Consider the following 15210-nt stretch of genomic DNA (forward strand, 5'->3'; position numbering starts at 1 on the left):
TGTTTAGAAAAAAGAATTAGGTTAAATTATAATTAAAACTAACTATAGATTTGGATGTTTGAGATTAAATTGAAAGATTAAAAAACTTGACGACTAATCTAGAATGAGGGTTATAATTTGAAAATATAAATAATATTTATAAGTTTAAGGTTTAATTTAAAATTAGAGACACAATTTGATGATGAAATTATAATATTCAAAACTTTAATAACCAATTTAAAATAAGAGTCCTAGTTGAGGACGTATAATGCAATTATCACTATTTTTATTGTATTTTTTAGATGGTTGCAAATTGAATTTTTTGGTAGATGAAATTAGAATAATTAGTGTTCTTCATATTAATTATCGCAAGTTAATCCATGATTAATACATTTGGTATTAAATGGACAAATTAAGCATAAAATCTATCACAATACTTGTGGTGTTTATATATGTCCTCTCACCTTTGGAAATATTCTTATTTTGCGATTGTGGAGAGTCACTCACATTCTCATCTATTCCTACAAAATTAAAAGTATGATTTTTTTAGCAAAAATATAAAGTTATATACACAAATAATTATTTAATATATCGATGGTAAAGTATTATAAACGGTTTTAATCTATTGTTATGTGTTGGAGAAAACAAATTCAGTATCGAAGTATCAAATAATAATTATACATATGGAGATGAGAAATAATTGATTCATCCTGATATGAAAATAATAGTATAATCGACTTTATATATTTAAGGATTATTGCTATAATACCATCTATCTATATTTTTTATATATTAGGTCCCTATTACCTAATAAAAATATATATATATATATATATATATATATATATATATATATATATCGAATCGAATGCAAATTTTCACCTTAAAATTTGAAACGAGATTCAAATCAAACTTCTCTTAATTCAGAGTAGATCGAATGACGGGTGAATGAGTGTAATTCAAATTAAATTTAGAAGAACCAAAAACTCGACCCAAACCTTAATGATTATCATTGAAATTTTAGATTTTGTATGTCTAAAAAAATTAACAAATGCGTGTGTTTTGTATTCTTTTTATTATTGGAAGAGTATGCCACGTCTGACGAGCACTGCTAAACACCACTATAGATGAGCATTGTTGACCATTAATTTAATTTATAAAAATTTAAAATTCTAAATGACTCGACATATAAATATAAATTAGTTAATAATTTAAAGTTAAATTAATGAAAATAAAATATTAATCGTATTATTTTCTATAATCTTTTTATCAATAAAAATTTATAATTTTTTTTTAAAATTTTATAATTTAATAAAATTATAATTTAAAAGTAAATAATAATTTATATATATATTTTTTAAAATTAAAATTCAAAAAAAATATAATTTAAACGTAAGCGAAATTTATATATTTTTTTTAAAAAAATCATAATTTTTTTTTATTTTTTTAAAATATAGAAAATAATGTAATTAATGTTTTATAAACATCTTTAAATTTTTAATTAATTTATAATTATGCGTTAAGTCCTTTAAAATTTTAAATTTTTATAAATTAAGTTAATGGTGCTCAACGGTGCTCATCGAACGTTGTAAAATTTTTTATTTTTATTACATCTCACAAAATATATAGAGTTCTCGTAAAGTACATAAAATAATTTTCATATATTTTCCCCATTCCCCCTTAAAGTTAACAATAAACCAATAGAAATATATATGGGTTTTTGAATAATTTAAATTTCTAACTAATGCTTTTTAAAAATAATTATTTATAATTGATTAATTGTATTAGTTTAATTGAAATTAAAGTTATCGAAGATTCTTAAGGATTGAATTTCATTGAATATACGATAAGGGACCAAACTGTCAAATAAAACAAATAAAATATGTTAGGCAACCATAATTTATTAGGCTTAAGTCTGGTTTGCTTTAATTAAACAATGAGAACTAATAGGGTTCCCAATTTATTTCATGTTGCATAATTTGAACTTTGTCAATTAAATTGTATTTTTTTAATTATCTAGTCCCTATACATTGAAGTCTATTAAATTAGTCATTAACTATTGCATTAAGCAGTATTAAATATTGATAATACATTTTCAACCATGTTGAATTTATTACTGGACCACTTTCAACATTTTAATCTTCATCTTCACATGAAAATTATTCTACAAGAGACTAAAACAAAATATCAAAGCATAATATTTATTATCAGTAACCGAGAAAAGGTGGAATAGGTCCTAAACTATCATTCAAATTTCAAATAGGTCCCTGTACATGTTTTCAAGGTAAAATTTGTTCTTTTACTTCATAAGTTTCAATTAGGTCTTTCAAATATCAATATTGTTCAATCAAATCCTTTTACCCGGCTTAATTATTAATTTAATATGGAGCATATTCAAAACACATATATCAAATTATAAGTTTATGTGAATATATATAGTTTAAATATGACATGTTTTAAAAATAATATCAATAAACTCCAAGAGGATTGTATAACTACACTTGAGTTGGATTTAAGTGGACATTTACCTATGCTAATGGTTAAGCCAATAGAAGAACTTAGTTAATATAAAACTTTAATATTTTTGAATTAAAATGTATCTTTTTTAGAACTGAAGGACTCATCAAAAATTAAAAATTAATTCTTATAAAATTAAAAGTAAATGTTATTATAAAATTATACTACTAAATAAAAAAATATTTATTATATATATACTTTTATCTGCTTCTCTCCTAATCCAACTCATTCTCTCTCTCTCTAGAACAAAGTTTTTTTGAGGAGAAAAAAAGGAAACACAGAGTATTTTACAGTTCTCTTTTGCCTCTCTTCGCATTTACACTTTGTTCCTTCAATCTCTTAAAGGCCCCTTTTCTTAAATCTTTTTCTTTTTGTGTTTCGATTTAAATACCCGTTTCGGAACTGTTTTTGCTTAGTAAAAGGAAAAAAAAAAAAGAACTAAAAAGAGAGGCATTACTTTATGGATCCGGAAGCCGGGTCTGTGACCCGGGAGTCTCGGCTGGTACTTCCTTTTTCTTTCAAATTTTTCGATTTTTTTGTTGAGATTTTGTTGTTTTTATTGACTCTGCGTTTCTCTTTAATCGTGGTTTTTGATGTTGTAGTTTTCAAATGCTTTGTTACCTTTGGATTCTGTTAGTTTGCTGAGAAAATTTGAAAGGAAAGAATAGGATTTCTGGTTTCGTTTACGTTGATAATAAATAAATTTTTGTATAGGTTATTGAAATGGAACTACATGCGATTAATTAGCTAAGTTTACGTTGCGTTTTGAAATTATTTTTCATTTAAAATTCACCATAGTTTTTTTTCTTTATCTGTCAGTTTTTATTCAATTTGGTTTTTCTTAAGCGTTTGTTCTATTTTCTTGATAGCTCTTAACACTATGTTTTAAGTATTACATTTATTTGAAAAATTGGAGTTCCAGAATCAGTAAAATTTTATATTGCTTCCTGCAGTTAACTTGTTAACATGCTTTTTTTCCCGACTAATGTTCCATTTATTGTAGATACCAGAATAATGGCATAACATTTTTGGATATGTTATCATGTTCAAGAAATGATAATCAATGAGAAAGTTCTAATATGTTTGGTGCTTTTTTTTACATGCAGAAATTTTACAAGTCTACTTTATGCCTAGCTTACCAGAGTTTTGGTGTTGTTTATGGTGATCTGAGCAGTTCACCAATCTATGTTTACAAAAGCACGTTTTCGGGGAGGCTAAGACTTCATGAGGAAGATGATGAAATCCTTGGGTTACTGTCTTTGGTTTTCTGGACTTTGACTCTAATCCCTCTATGCAAGTACATTATATTTGTGTTAGGGGCAGATGATAATGGTGAAGGTGCTTTCGAAGACCTGCATATTTTATTTCCTGATTTATTGAGAAAACATTATCTGCACTTTGTAATGATTTCCTAAAGGAGGCCTCGTTCCTGCAGGTGGAACCTTTGCTTTATATTCATTGCTTTGTCGGCGTGCAAAGTTGGGTCTTTTGAGTCCGTCCGATGCACCTGATGATGATATATCTGCATATGACTATGGGCCACACAGGAAGGAGACTGTAGCTAGTTCTATTTTAAAAGAGTTCTTTCATAAGTATCATAGTTCTCGGATTGTGCTGCTTCTACTTGTGCTCTTGGGGACTAGCATGGTTATTGGTGACGGCATCCTAACCCCATCAATGTCGGGTATTATATCTCTCTGAATGACTTAGAACTACAATTCCTTTATTATTTTCACATGTATGAATCTGGAAGTTAGATATTTTACGGAGCATGTGATGTTGCTTTGCAAATGAACTGTATGGAATTTAATATGGGTTGTTACATGCTGATTGATTTACTATTAATAAAAGTTGCATTTATTTACTTGTCAGTAATTTTTTACCCCTTTATGATTTTTTACTAATGAGGTGTATTTCTTTTTCAGTTCTTTCTGCAGTTAATGGTGTCAAAGTTAAGGCTCCTAGTCTTCACGGGAGTAAGTCAAATTAGCGTTTTCTATCTTCCTTTAAGGTGTAGGATCCCTTTACCATTGATCAAGAGTCACTTACTTCCTAATTACATATATCTACAAGATAAGCCCACCGGCATTTTTCCAGTTGCTATTTGGAAATTGCATTTGGACAGGGGTTTCTATAACTCCCTTTTGAATGGAGCTAGTATAACCTGTGATTTCTGATGCAGATTATACTGTGTTTGTTGCTTGTGTAATTTTGGTGGGGCTGTTTGCACTTCAGCATTTTGGCACTCGTAGCGTTGGATTTCTTTTTGCTCCTATTTTGTTAGCATGGCTCTTTTGCATTAGTACTGTTGGAGTTTACAACACAATATACTGGAACCCACGTGTAGTACGTGCTCTGTCACCATATTATGTATATAATTTTTTCAAAAAGGCTGGAAAAGATGGATGGAGTTCTCTTGGAGGTGTTGTTCTTTGCATTACAGGTTCGCCAGTTACCTCTTTTGCAGCCTCTTCCAATTAAGGTAATTAGAATGATGATTTTCCTTCTTGCAATTATCAGGCGCCGAGGCCATGTTTGCAGATCTTGGTCATTTTTCCAAACTTTCAATCCGGGTAAGTTCTTATCTGTGCTTGGATTTGAATAATTTGGAAAAGAATTAGAAATATCCTATCTATTTTGCTTGCCTCAAGCGTTATAGAAGTCTTTGTGAATGTTCAAAGCATGACATTTATGATCTTATTTCTTTATTTATATTTACATATGTTTCTGGTGAACAGCTTGCATTTACTGTTGTCGTATACCCTTGCTTAATTGTGGCATATATGGGTGAGGCTGCTTATCTCTCCAAGAACAAAGAGGACCTTCAGAGAAGCTTCTATAAAGCAATCCCCGGTAAATCCAACGAACAAGTCTTGTAATATTTAATTTGAGAGTGTCCATGTAAATTTGATAACTACTGTGTTTTGTCAAAAGTTACATGTAAACCATATAGATTAGAGATCAAATTTTAAAGTTCTATGATATGAAAGGCTGGATGAGTTTAACAGCTTTCTGTTTAGGCTGGTCTACTACTGCGCGGAAAAAATAAGATGTCTGGACTGCTTAAATTTTTAGATATGTGCTCGGTGCTCCAATCAAATAACACAATAATTTTTTTTGTAGAGGTTGTATTCTGGCCGGTTTTTATCATTGCAACACTTGCAACAATGGTTGGTAGTCAAGCAATTATTTCCGCCACTTTCTCAATAATCAGCCAGTGTAGGGCTTTGAAGTGCTTCCCGCGTGTCAAGGTGGTGCACACATCAAACCACATACACGGGCAGATCTACATACCCGAGGTGAATTGGATCCTGATGGTTTTATGCCTTGCTGTTGTGGTTGGGTATAGGGACACGGACATGATAGGCAATGCATATGGTACAGTTTTGGGTGCTCTATCTCTTATATCTTTTGTCTCCCTGCAACTTACTTTCGATTTTAACTTGTTTCTGTTCGTGTTTTAGGTCTTGCGGTTATCACTGTAATGTTGGTTACCACCTGCTTGATGTTTCTGGTTATTGTCATGGTGTGGAAGAGGAATATTTTTAGAGCTTTAGCATTTGTCATCGTTTTCGGATCTGTGGAATTGCTTTACTTCTCCGCATGCCTGGGAAAAGTTCATAAGGGGGGTTGGCTTCCTCTGATTTTCTCGCTAATACTACTGTCTACGATGTGCATATGGCACTATGGTACTATGAAGAAACAGGCATACGAGTCGAACAACAAGGTCAGCTTGGACATGCTTCTAAGCATGGGCCCAAACCTTGGGATAAATCGTGTTCCTGGATTAGGTTTAATCTATTCAAACGTGACCACAGGCGCCCCTCCAATGTTTTCCCATTTTGTCACCAACTTTCCTGCCTTTCATCGTATCCTTATATTTGTTACGGTGCAATCTCTTACAGTTCCAAAAGTTCCTGCCAATCAGCGCTTTGTTATCAGTCGCATTGGCCCACCCGAGTACCGTCTCTTTCAATGTGTAGTTAGATACGGTTACAAGGATCAAAGGAAGGACAGTCATGATTTTGAGGATCTTCTGATCGAAACCATATCAGAGTTTTTACAGCGTGGCAACAATGATAGCGAAGCATGGTGGGAACCTGTAAATCAACAGGAATCAATCCCACACGAGGGTGTTACTGCTTCGACTCTCGAGAGTGGAGTTAATACGGGATCGAGCAAGAAAATGGTGAGATTTCGTGGTGTGGGATGTAACAAGGAATTAGAAGATCTGAAAGAGGCAAGGGAATCCGGACTGGCATATATGATGGGAAGCACCTGTGTTTTGGCATGCGATACATCTTCATATTTGAAGAAGTTTGCCATAAACTTCGTTTACAGGTTCTTGAGACAAAACAGTAGGCACCCGGCCACGGCCCTTGGGATTCCACACACCTCTCTGATCGAAGTCGGAATGGTTTATCGTGTATAGATCTCGACATGATCTTAAACAGGCTACATTGCGATGATGGTAAGGATCTGCTGGTGCTAGGAAGAGTCTGCAAGCTGCAAATAATCAAACTAACTGCCTGAGTTTTAACACTGTTTTGTAATTAGGGCATGTAATTTTAGGGTTTAACATACAGTTTTACTCTGGTTTGGCGTTTTTTTTACAGATCTAAGCTCTTAGGAGTGAATACGCAAACATAATTCTCTCTCGTTCTTCGTTAGAGTTAGAACAAGAATCGGCCCATATTTCTGTAATATCTTTCAATTCGTTTAATAAAAGTTTGGAAAACTACCTATTTGGTCACCCACTTGTTATTTATTTTTCGTTTTGATCATCCAACTATTAACTTTTAAAAAATTATATCTAACTTTATTCAGTTCTTATTGATTTTAAAAAATAATAGTTATATGACTAGAATAGAAACCAAGTAATAGGCAGATAACCAAATAATTAGTTTAGCCTAAAAGTTTTTGCAGGCTTTACTGGATTAAACTACGGAAAACAAAGAAAATTCAAATCAAACGGTATATATATATAATGCAAAAAGAAGAAACAATTCTCTAAAGAAGCCAGATATGAAAAATCTTGGACCTTGGGTGTAGCTTCAAATCTGAGACGACGCTATCAAGCACTGGATAAATTGTCAGGCGCCTTGGCGTGTGGAGGAGATGGTGGGAAAGCGGTGGTTGCTGCTGCTCCGGGTGGCGGAGCTGGAACGCCGTAAACCTGAGGATTGGCCCGGAAATCTTGTCGGCCTTTAGCTCTTCCAAAGAAAAAACATCCGGCACCAAGTAATATGCAGAAGAAAATTAGTGGAAGACAGATGACTATAACCATACCCATAGTGGCTTCAGCTCATCCCGAATTTTCTGTTGTTCGTTTTGTCTGGAAGAGGATTCGGGGGGACAGTATCTTATTTATAAAGAGGGTTTTGGATTCTTAAATAATGGAGACGTTTCTTGTTCTGTCCAGCTACAGGGTAGGGTAGAGACCTTTTTAAGTGCCAACGGTCAACGTTCAAGCCTGCAACTGCTATTTTTTTTATCTGATGGATTTCGGACTTGATTTTATACTGTCGATTTTTTTTTATAAAATAGGATTCATGTTTTTTCAAAGTCGCATTTGGATTAAATCGAATTTAGAATAAAAAATATTGACTATGAGATAATAATATAATTATTTCTTATATATTTAAATTTTTTTATATATATATTTAATTAAGTAGCTAATACATCAAATAAAATATATATATATATATATATATATTTATGTTAGATCAAGATCAAGTTATGTATAAGTTTATCATAAAAATTAATTCAAATTTTGAGCCGGATAATGAGCAGAAATATATAATACTCATATCGACAAAAAAATCAACTCGACCCACGATATTACTAGTATTGTCAAAAATGAAATACATATTAACACAATATTTAAGTTAAATGAGAAATTGGGAATCAAGAAGTGCACGTGCCGGAGTGGTTATCGGGCATGACTAGAAATCATGTGGGCTCTGCCCGCGCAGGTTCGAATCCTACCGTTCACGTTTCGCTTGTTTTTGTTTTTTAAAGACAATTTTTAAATAAAGTTGACGCCATCTTATTGCTTCAAAAACATGATTTGAGTATGACGATAATGTTGAGTGATCATAACAGCATCTGCAATGAATTTGCAACCATTGTCTTTATGGCTGATTATATCACGTTTTTCCAAATGTTCTTATCATGTTTGTATGACAGTGATCTTCTTTCAACTACAGAAAGACATAACCTCTCACCTTCCCTCAGTAATGCTACTGAAATCACTACTTACTGGAAATAGAATTGGTGTTGCCTCTTGGCCCGCGACATCTTCGGAGACAATCCCTCCGGTTAAATCTTTAAAACTCCAGTCAGTAAGGTAACTTGGTCTAGTTACAACATTGCTCACTTCAATATCTCCGGCAAGCATAGACACTACATGAGACATGGGTGGCCACATCGACGGCGATCCCTGAGTGCACAAAAGTGCCACCATGGCCACTCGGAGAGCTTCGTTTTCATCGAACTGGGCTAAATCCGGATCAACCAGATCTAGACTTCAATTCTTTTCACGTAGAGTCCATGCCTGGAAATATCGTAGAGAATCTAGATGAATTTATATCTTCTTTTCAAGGCAATGAAAAAATGGATTGCCTAATATATTACCCATTCAAGAAGATATATTTTATGATCCTCCAAGCTGTTATCAGAGTTTGGTCTACCACTTAGAATCTCCACAGCAACAATAACGAAACTAAAAACATCAGCTTTCTCGGTGAGATGTCCGTGCAATGCGTACTCCGGTGCCAAGTAGCCACTTGAACATCAATTAAATCACATTTGGTGAGTGTTCATCCATAAAATCACTATATTCCGTTACTTGGTTTACACGTTTCATGAACTCTTTATTAGGAAATATCTAAAGCGGCTTACATAGTTCCAGCAACCCGAGTGCTCATGTGCGTTTTTGAGTCATCATATAGCTTTGCTAATCCGAAATCAGATATTTTGGGGCACAAGTCTGTATCAAGTAGAATATTACTTGCCTTAATATCTCTGTGTACAATCCTTGGCCTAGACTCCTAATGAAGATAAGCTAATCCTCTTGCAGTTTCTAAGCAGATGTTGAAGCGTGTTGGCCAATCAAGATGCAGGTTACTATGTCCTACAATATAGCATCAGAAAACTTATCAATTTGTTCAGTAATGAGTAATCAACAATGGAAAAAAAATCAACAGCTCTTCGCCACATTTTCCATGTTAATCATGTGATCGTACCAAAGAGTGTTTGATCGAGGCTTTTGCTTTCGAGATACTCATAAATGAGCAGATGTCGTTTCCCTTTGATGCAGTATCCGTGCAGTTTGACAAGATTTCGATGCTGCACTGCTGATATTGTGAATACCTCAGCAGTAAATTGACTCTTTCCTTGCCTAGATGAGATTGCAAGTTGTTTCACGGCTATCACCCTCCCATCTGAAAATGTACCCTATAAGGTAATCTAACTTATAATTTTTGTTCAGGCAATCATTATAATTTTTGCACCCCAAAAACTGTAGAACATATTATATACCCTGTAGACAGCTCCAAAACCTCCTCCTAATTTGTTCGAAGGACTAAGTCTTCTGTGGCAGCTTTTAACTCAGAATAACTAAATGTGTTCGGTCTGGTGCCAATATCAAGAGGCATTACAGAGTCAAGTAAGGCAATTAGTAGGCTGCAAGTTGGAGCAATGAAATGAAAAAGACTTCTCATGTTATATTATCGGTTACCATGATCAGATTTTATTTTGAAAACTCCATTGATACTAAACAGAGATCTGAAGCTGCACCTTTTTCTGATATACGATTACTAATGCGACTATATAATATATATTAACTCAAATCTGATGCTCACCTTCCCTCACCTCATCATCCCCTTTGCTCTTTATGTAAATAATAGTACATATATGTATCAAAGCCAAGACCACAACAGAAACTGTAATAACAGCAACCAATACTGTCCATTTCTTCTCTTTAGACGGTATCTCACCGACGGTCCATGCGTCTGAGAAAGAAAATAGATGTATTAGAAACAGAACACAAAAAATAAGCAACGAAGTGTATGTTGCATAAAGTTTTGCGAGTGTTATCTTACTTGGAACAACACTAATAGCCGAAATGGATGGACCGTAAATACCCTCTTCTTGTATGGTAGAAGTCCCGTTAACAGCCCAAAGTACGTGAATTTCAAGATGGTTCCCCGTTACTTTAGCTGTCAAGCTCTTAGTTATTGGTTTCTCAGCAATACCTGCCTCCTTCGATATATCGAAATCCCTCAATCGCCGGGTTCTCTGATGAAGCGTTGATGAGATACTATAGCAACAAAATTTCTAATGTAGAATTAAGTGAACATAATTTTTATCATAGAACACCGAGACAAGGGGAATAAACTGTATGATATCATAATATGAAGCACATACATGCTAGAACACTCCCCGAACAGGCGTTCGACACACTGGCATATGAGAAAAAATAAAAATGAACACGTTCAGAACATGTTTGATTACTTTTCGACATATTACCTGAATATAAACATCAAAAACACGCCTTGCTATGCTCCGGGTCTGAGAGGCTCCGTTCGGTAAACCTATTTCTGCAAAAGACAAGTTTATAGTGTAGTCTCCATTGTCAAAGCCTAGGCCATAGTATCTGATTGATCCAGGGAATAGCCTTGAAGTCCGATTCCGATTCTCTCGTTCCGCAAACTCGCCTATATTGCTAACTTCCCATTTCCGTGTTCTGGTTACTTCATATGTTGCTGCACAGAGAAATTTGTTATCAGCTTCGAATAATATCCCATTAGAACCATCTGTTGTTCGCCACATTTGATTGAGAACTTTGCATCTTGCAATACCAACATTGAAATATGTTAGGGAAGTATTAAGGACTAGAAATGATTAAATCCGACAACAGATACTGGTTCCAAAGTTTTATCTTGTACATCGTGAAGAATTCCTATTGCATAGTGAGTGTCTTCCAAGACATTCTGATCCTGGTAAAAGCCTGAGGAATTTCAAAATAATTTATGGATTAGGAATTTCAAAAGCATGTGTGGTTTCCTAGACGTACAAGTATTCCATCTAGAAGGTTATACAGTTATAACTCATTCAGAAAAAATGTATAGATGAGCGAAAAATCAGAAGGCTTTGGGACAAGAACTCACCTTATGTTTGAGTTGTTAAGTGTGAAGTTGTTGCCGACCAAGTTCATACGTAAAATGCCATGAAACAATGTCTTATTTGTATCAATTAACTTGCAAGGTACATGTATGTATGCACATTGATTGCCAGCCAATTGCTAACTAACTATCAACTGTTTAACAAACAAGGTACATGTTGTAAGCTCAATTTGAGCACCAAAAATGGCATAAGCTTCGAATTGACTTAAGTTAGAAAGCAAAAGCAAGTAAAGTAGGGACCGTGATTTACGTACAGTTGTGGGATCTTGTCTGCCCAAGAAGGCAAGTCTCCTGACAGTAAATTGTATGATAAATATCTGCACAGAAAAGTATATTAGCAGAAAGCGAGTATGGAGTATGACTATATTACCAGAAACAGGAGGACTTGAATGCTTTTACATATTATTAATAAAATATACAAAGAAAATATCTAAAATATATAAAAATTTCATGGGGTGATCGTCCTGCTCTCATCCATTACTTCATGCAAGCATATGTGTGCTATAAATGATTGGGGAACAAATTTTTGCACGCATCAAAACATAGTGGGTTGAAAGAATAACTTAAGCATATGTGTGCTATAAATGATTGGGGAACAAATTTTTGCACGCATCAAAACATAGTGGGTTGAAAGAATAACTTACATGGTATGAAGAGTAGTTGGTTGGTTGGGAATGGCACCTGTGAGACTATTATTTCCAACAAACCTAGCGTCCTAGCCAAATTCAATAGCAAGAGAGACATGAGGCCAACCCCAAAATTCTAAAGATGAAACCGACTTAAGCTCTGATATTTTCAACTATGGAATGGAATGGTTTTCTTCTCGGTAGCTTACGAGTATTTGACAGAATCCATCGTAAACTTATCACTTGGAATTGTGCATGTTAAATTGTTGAAACTCAAATCCCTATAGGAAGATAAAAAGAAAGGGAAAATAAATCAGCTAATCCATAAATTTAGATAAAAAAATACAGATGAATACAAGAGGTATAGAGTATGTGCAACTCACAAGTCATGCAGGTTTTTTAGATTTCTTAAGAAACCAAAAGAACTCCCATTATGTATACCGTCAATTTTCCTACAAAAAACTACATATTTACGTACATGTATCACATATGAATTTGCAGAAAAACAAGACATCTCTACTTACAAATTAGCCAGTGAGGTTAAATTGGCAAAACTGGACGGAATTGGTCCTTCAAAAGAGTTCCCTTGGAGATTCCTGTATAAACATTCCACAGACTAATCAAAACTGATTAAAAATCCAGCCAAATCTGTCATTCTTGATGCCTGATTCTGAGAGAACTTATAATGAAGATCACAACCAAGATGTTTTGATGGATTACAATTCTATAAGCTTTGTCCAGTTATTGCCAACAAAGTCTGGAATTTTGCTGAGAAACCATTGTTAGATACCCACCAGAAATTCAAGAGGGCCTATGTTATTAAGCCATTGGTACGATCTAGTGACAGATGTAAGAATTTATGTTATGAATGAACTTACGAAATTTTGAAGGGCAAAAACAAATTATTAGTAGAAAATATTAAAAAAACCCTCAAATTATATCAGAATTTGAAATTTTACAACCGCCCCGTCAGCCCCCTCGGTCCATCCCTACCAAGAGAGAGAAAAGGCAATAAGCATAAGAAAGGGTCTTTCTTACACGGTTCGCAGTTGGATAAGATTAGCAAATGTTGAGGGAATGTCACCACCCAATTTGCACCTATGGATGTATCTGCCAAATTCGTGAACCAATTGTTGTGCTATGATTCCAAGGTAAACTTGTAAGCACAATCATGTACAATCAACTAAAGATGAGTTGGAACTTACAGATCTTCATGTTTGGTTAAATTACCAAGTTCTGGAGGTAGTGTTCCAGAGAAATTATTATTACCCAAAGACCTGCATGACATTGATCTTTGAATATACATAGAAAAAACCAGTTTTTATTTCATAAAAGACCAAGTGACAAGGTAAAACTAGAAATGTCCAATTGAAACTATGATTATTTATTTCATTGAAAACATATTTCGAAAAATGATCTTCGTAAAATGAATTACTAAAGATGATCATGGTGACATCTTTTATTTTCCAATTCTTACAGCATACGTAGCTCCTTAAGATTTCCAAGCTCCTTTGGAATGCGTCCTGAGAAATCGTTGTATGCAATTGACCTATTCAAACAAATAATCCAAAGAATTTGCAAATAGATGTCTTTTTACCTAAAATAAATGTAGGGGTCAAGATGATTAAAAAAAATTCAAAATGATTATTTTTTAAATATTAGAGTATTTTTAGAAGAATAAAGTATACAAATAGTCACTATAAGGTAGGTATTATTTTGTTGAGTCTTTTGACTATTAAAAGTAATAAAATGGTTATCCGACTATTTATATGTTCCAAATTCGTCCTTTTCCGTTAAAAAATTAACGGTTGTCTGAGCTAGACATTAATATGTTGATTGTGATATGATAGTCGTTTGAAGTTCTAAGATCAAATTTTATCATATCACACTCAGCAGGTTAATGTTCAACTCAGATTGTCGTCAATTTTTTACGGAAAAAGACGAGATCGAAACATATGAATGGTTCGAATGATCATTTTGTAATTTTTAATAGTTGGAGGACTCAATAAAACAATACCATATAATCATAGACCACTTTGTATATTTTAATAGTTGAATGACCACTTTATAAATTTTAATAATTTGAGATTCATCATAGCCACACCCTATAATCAGAAATTATTTGTGTACTTTACCTTTTTTTAGAGTTAATACTTAAAAATATTGCAGAAGAACGAGAGAGAGAGAAGCATACAGACGAGTAATGTGGCAAAGAGTGTTGGTGTTGAAAGAACAATCACATCTAATGGTATGGTTATTAGAAGGATCCTCAAACACAGTCATTTTGGTTGAGAGCAAATCCACTGCATGGCTCTCCACTGTGATATATTCCATGTGTTCCCAGCTTGTGTATCCCATTGTAGGAAGATTGAGTTCAATGCCCTCACTGTCCCCCCCCCCCTTTTATTCATTAAAACAACAATTCATCTAATTAGGATATATGTAGAGAGATAGACCAGAGAGTACCTTCGGAAGGATCCGTGGCAGTATTCTGTGCTTTAACGGATTGGCCACACCAAAAAAAAAAACAATGAAGAAGTAGAAGACAGTAATGGCTTCATGAGCTTTGGAAGCATCTCTGCAAGCAAATTGCGTCTGTTTCTTCTTCGATGGGAATTGTTTGGAGAATCTACAGTCTCAAGTTATCATTTTCCTTTTATTGCACACTGTGAACTGGATGACATTATCTGCCAGGAGACTGGGGCAGTCTCTTTTTTAAATTATTGAATTATCGTATATTTTAGATTTGATTTAATAGAAATAGTCTTTGAATTATGTATCTAAAAATATTTTAGTGCTTAAATAAATTTTCGTTAAAAATAGATATCTAATATTCCAAACGTTAAAGTTTTAGGTGTCCGAATGTTAACCACCGTTAAATATTTTCGTTAAGTGACATG

General features: G+C 33.7%; 2 protein-coding genes, 1 non-coding gene and 1 pseudogene across 3 annotated transcripts; 2 read left to right on the top strand and 2 right to left on the bottom strand.

The window, feature by feature from the left end:
* Positions 1 to 2824: 2824 nt before the first annotated feature.
* Positions 2825 to 7181, top strand: LOC120121213 (probable potassium transporter 13). Its single transcript, XM_039140634.1, has 9 exons — positions 2825 to 2998; positions 3603 to 3834; positions 3932 to 4180; positions 4422 to 4472; positions 4679 to 4939; positions 5017 to 5069; positions 5235 to 5349; positions 5620 to 5874; positions 5961 to 7181. Exons 1-9 carry the CDS (start codon positions 2957 to 2959, stop codon positions 6926 to 6928), a joined length of 2226 nt encoding a protein of 741 aa, XP_038996565.1. The 5' UTR covers positions 2825 to 2956; the 3' UTR covers positions 6929 to 7181.
* A 299-nt stretch (positions 7182 to 7480) lies between these two features.
* LOC120121215 lies at positions 7481 to 7842 on the bottom strand. Its single transcript, XM_039140635.1, has one exon. The coding sequence runs from the start codon at positions 7787 to 7789 to the stop codon at positions 7571 to 7573; it is 219 nt and encodes a 72-aa protein (XP_038996566.1). The 5' UTR covers positions 7790 to 7842; the 3' UTR covers positions 7481 to 7570.
* Positions 7843 to 8410: 568 nt separating this feature from the next.
* On the top strand, positions 8411 to 8492 carry TRNAS-AGA. The gene has a single exon. It is a non-coding gene; the product is annotated as a tRNA-Ser (tRNA).
* Positions 8493 to 8719: 227 nt separating this feature from the next.
* Positions 8720 to 15210, bottom strand: part of LOC120121250 — a 30671-nt pseudogene continuing 24180 nt past the window's right edge.

The sequence above is a fragment of the Hibiscus syriacus genome, unplaced genomic scaffold (genome assembly GCF_006381635.1).
Source record: "Hibiscus syriacus cultivar Baekdansim isolate YM2019G1 unplaced genomic scaffold, ASM638163v2 tig00110365_pilon, whole genome shotgun sequence".
NCBI classification, from domain to species: domain Eukaryota; kingdom Viridiplantae; phylum Streptophyta; class Magnoliopsida; order Malvales; family Malvaceae; genus Hibiscus; species Hibiscus syriacus.

Bases quoted from the DNA above. Each gene is read 5' to 3' on its own strand.
- LOC120121213 (XM_039140634.1), top strand. From the start codon at position 2,957: ATGGATCCGGAAGCCGGGTCTGTGACCCGGGAGTCTCGGCTG. The intron at 4,940-5,016 runs GTTCGCCAGTTA...TGCAATTATCAG, and splicing joins TGTTGTTCTTTGCATTACAG to GCGCCGAGGCCATGTTTGCA. The intron at 5,350-5,619 runs GTAAATCCAACG...TTTTTTTTGTAG, and splicing joins CTTCTATAAAGCAATCCCCG to AGGTTGTATTCTGGCCGGTT.
- LOC120121215 (XM_039140635.1), bottom strand. From the start codon at position 7,789: ATGGGTATGGTTATAGTCATCTGTCTTCCACTAATTTTCTTCTGCATA.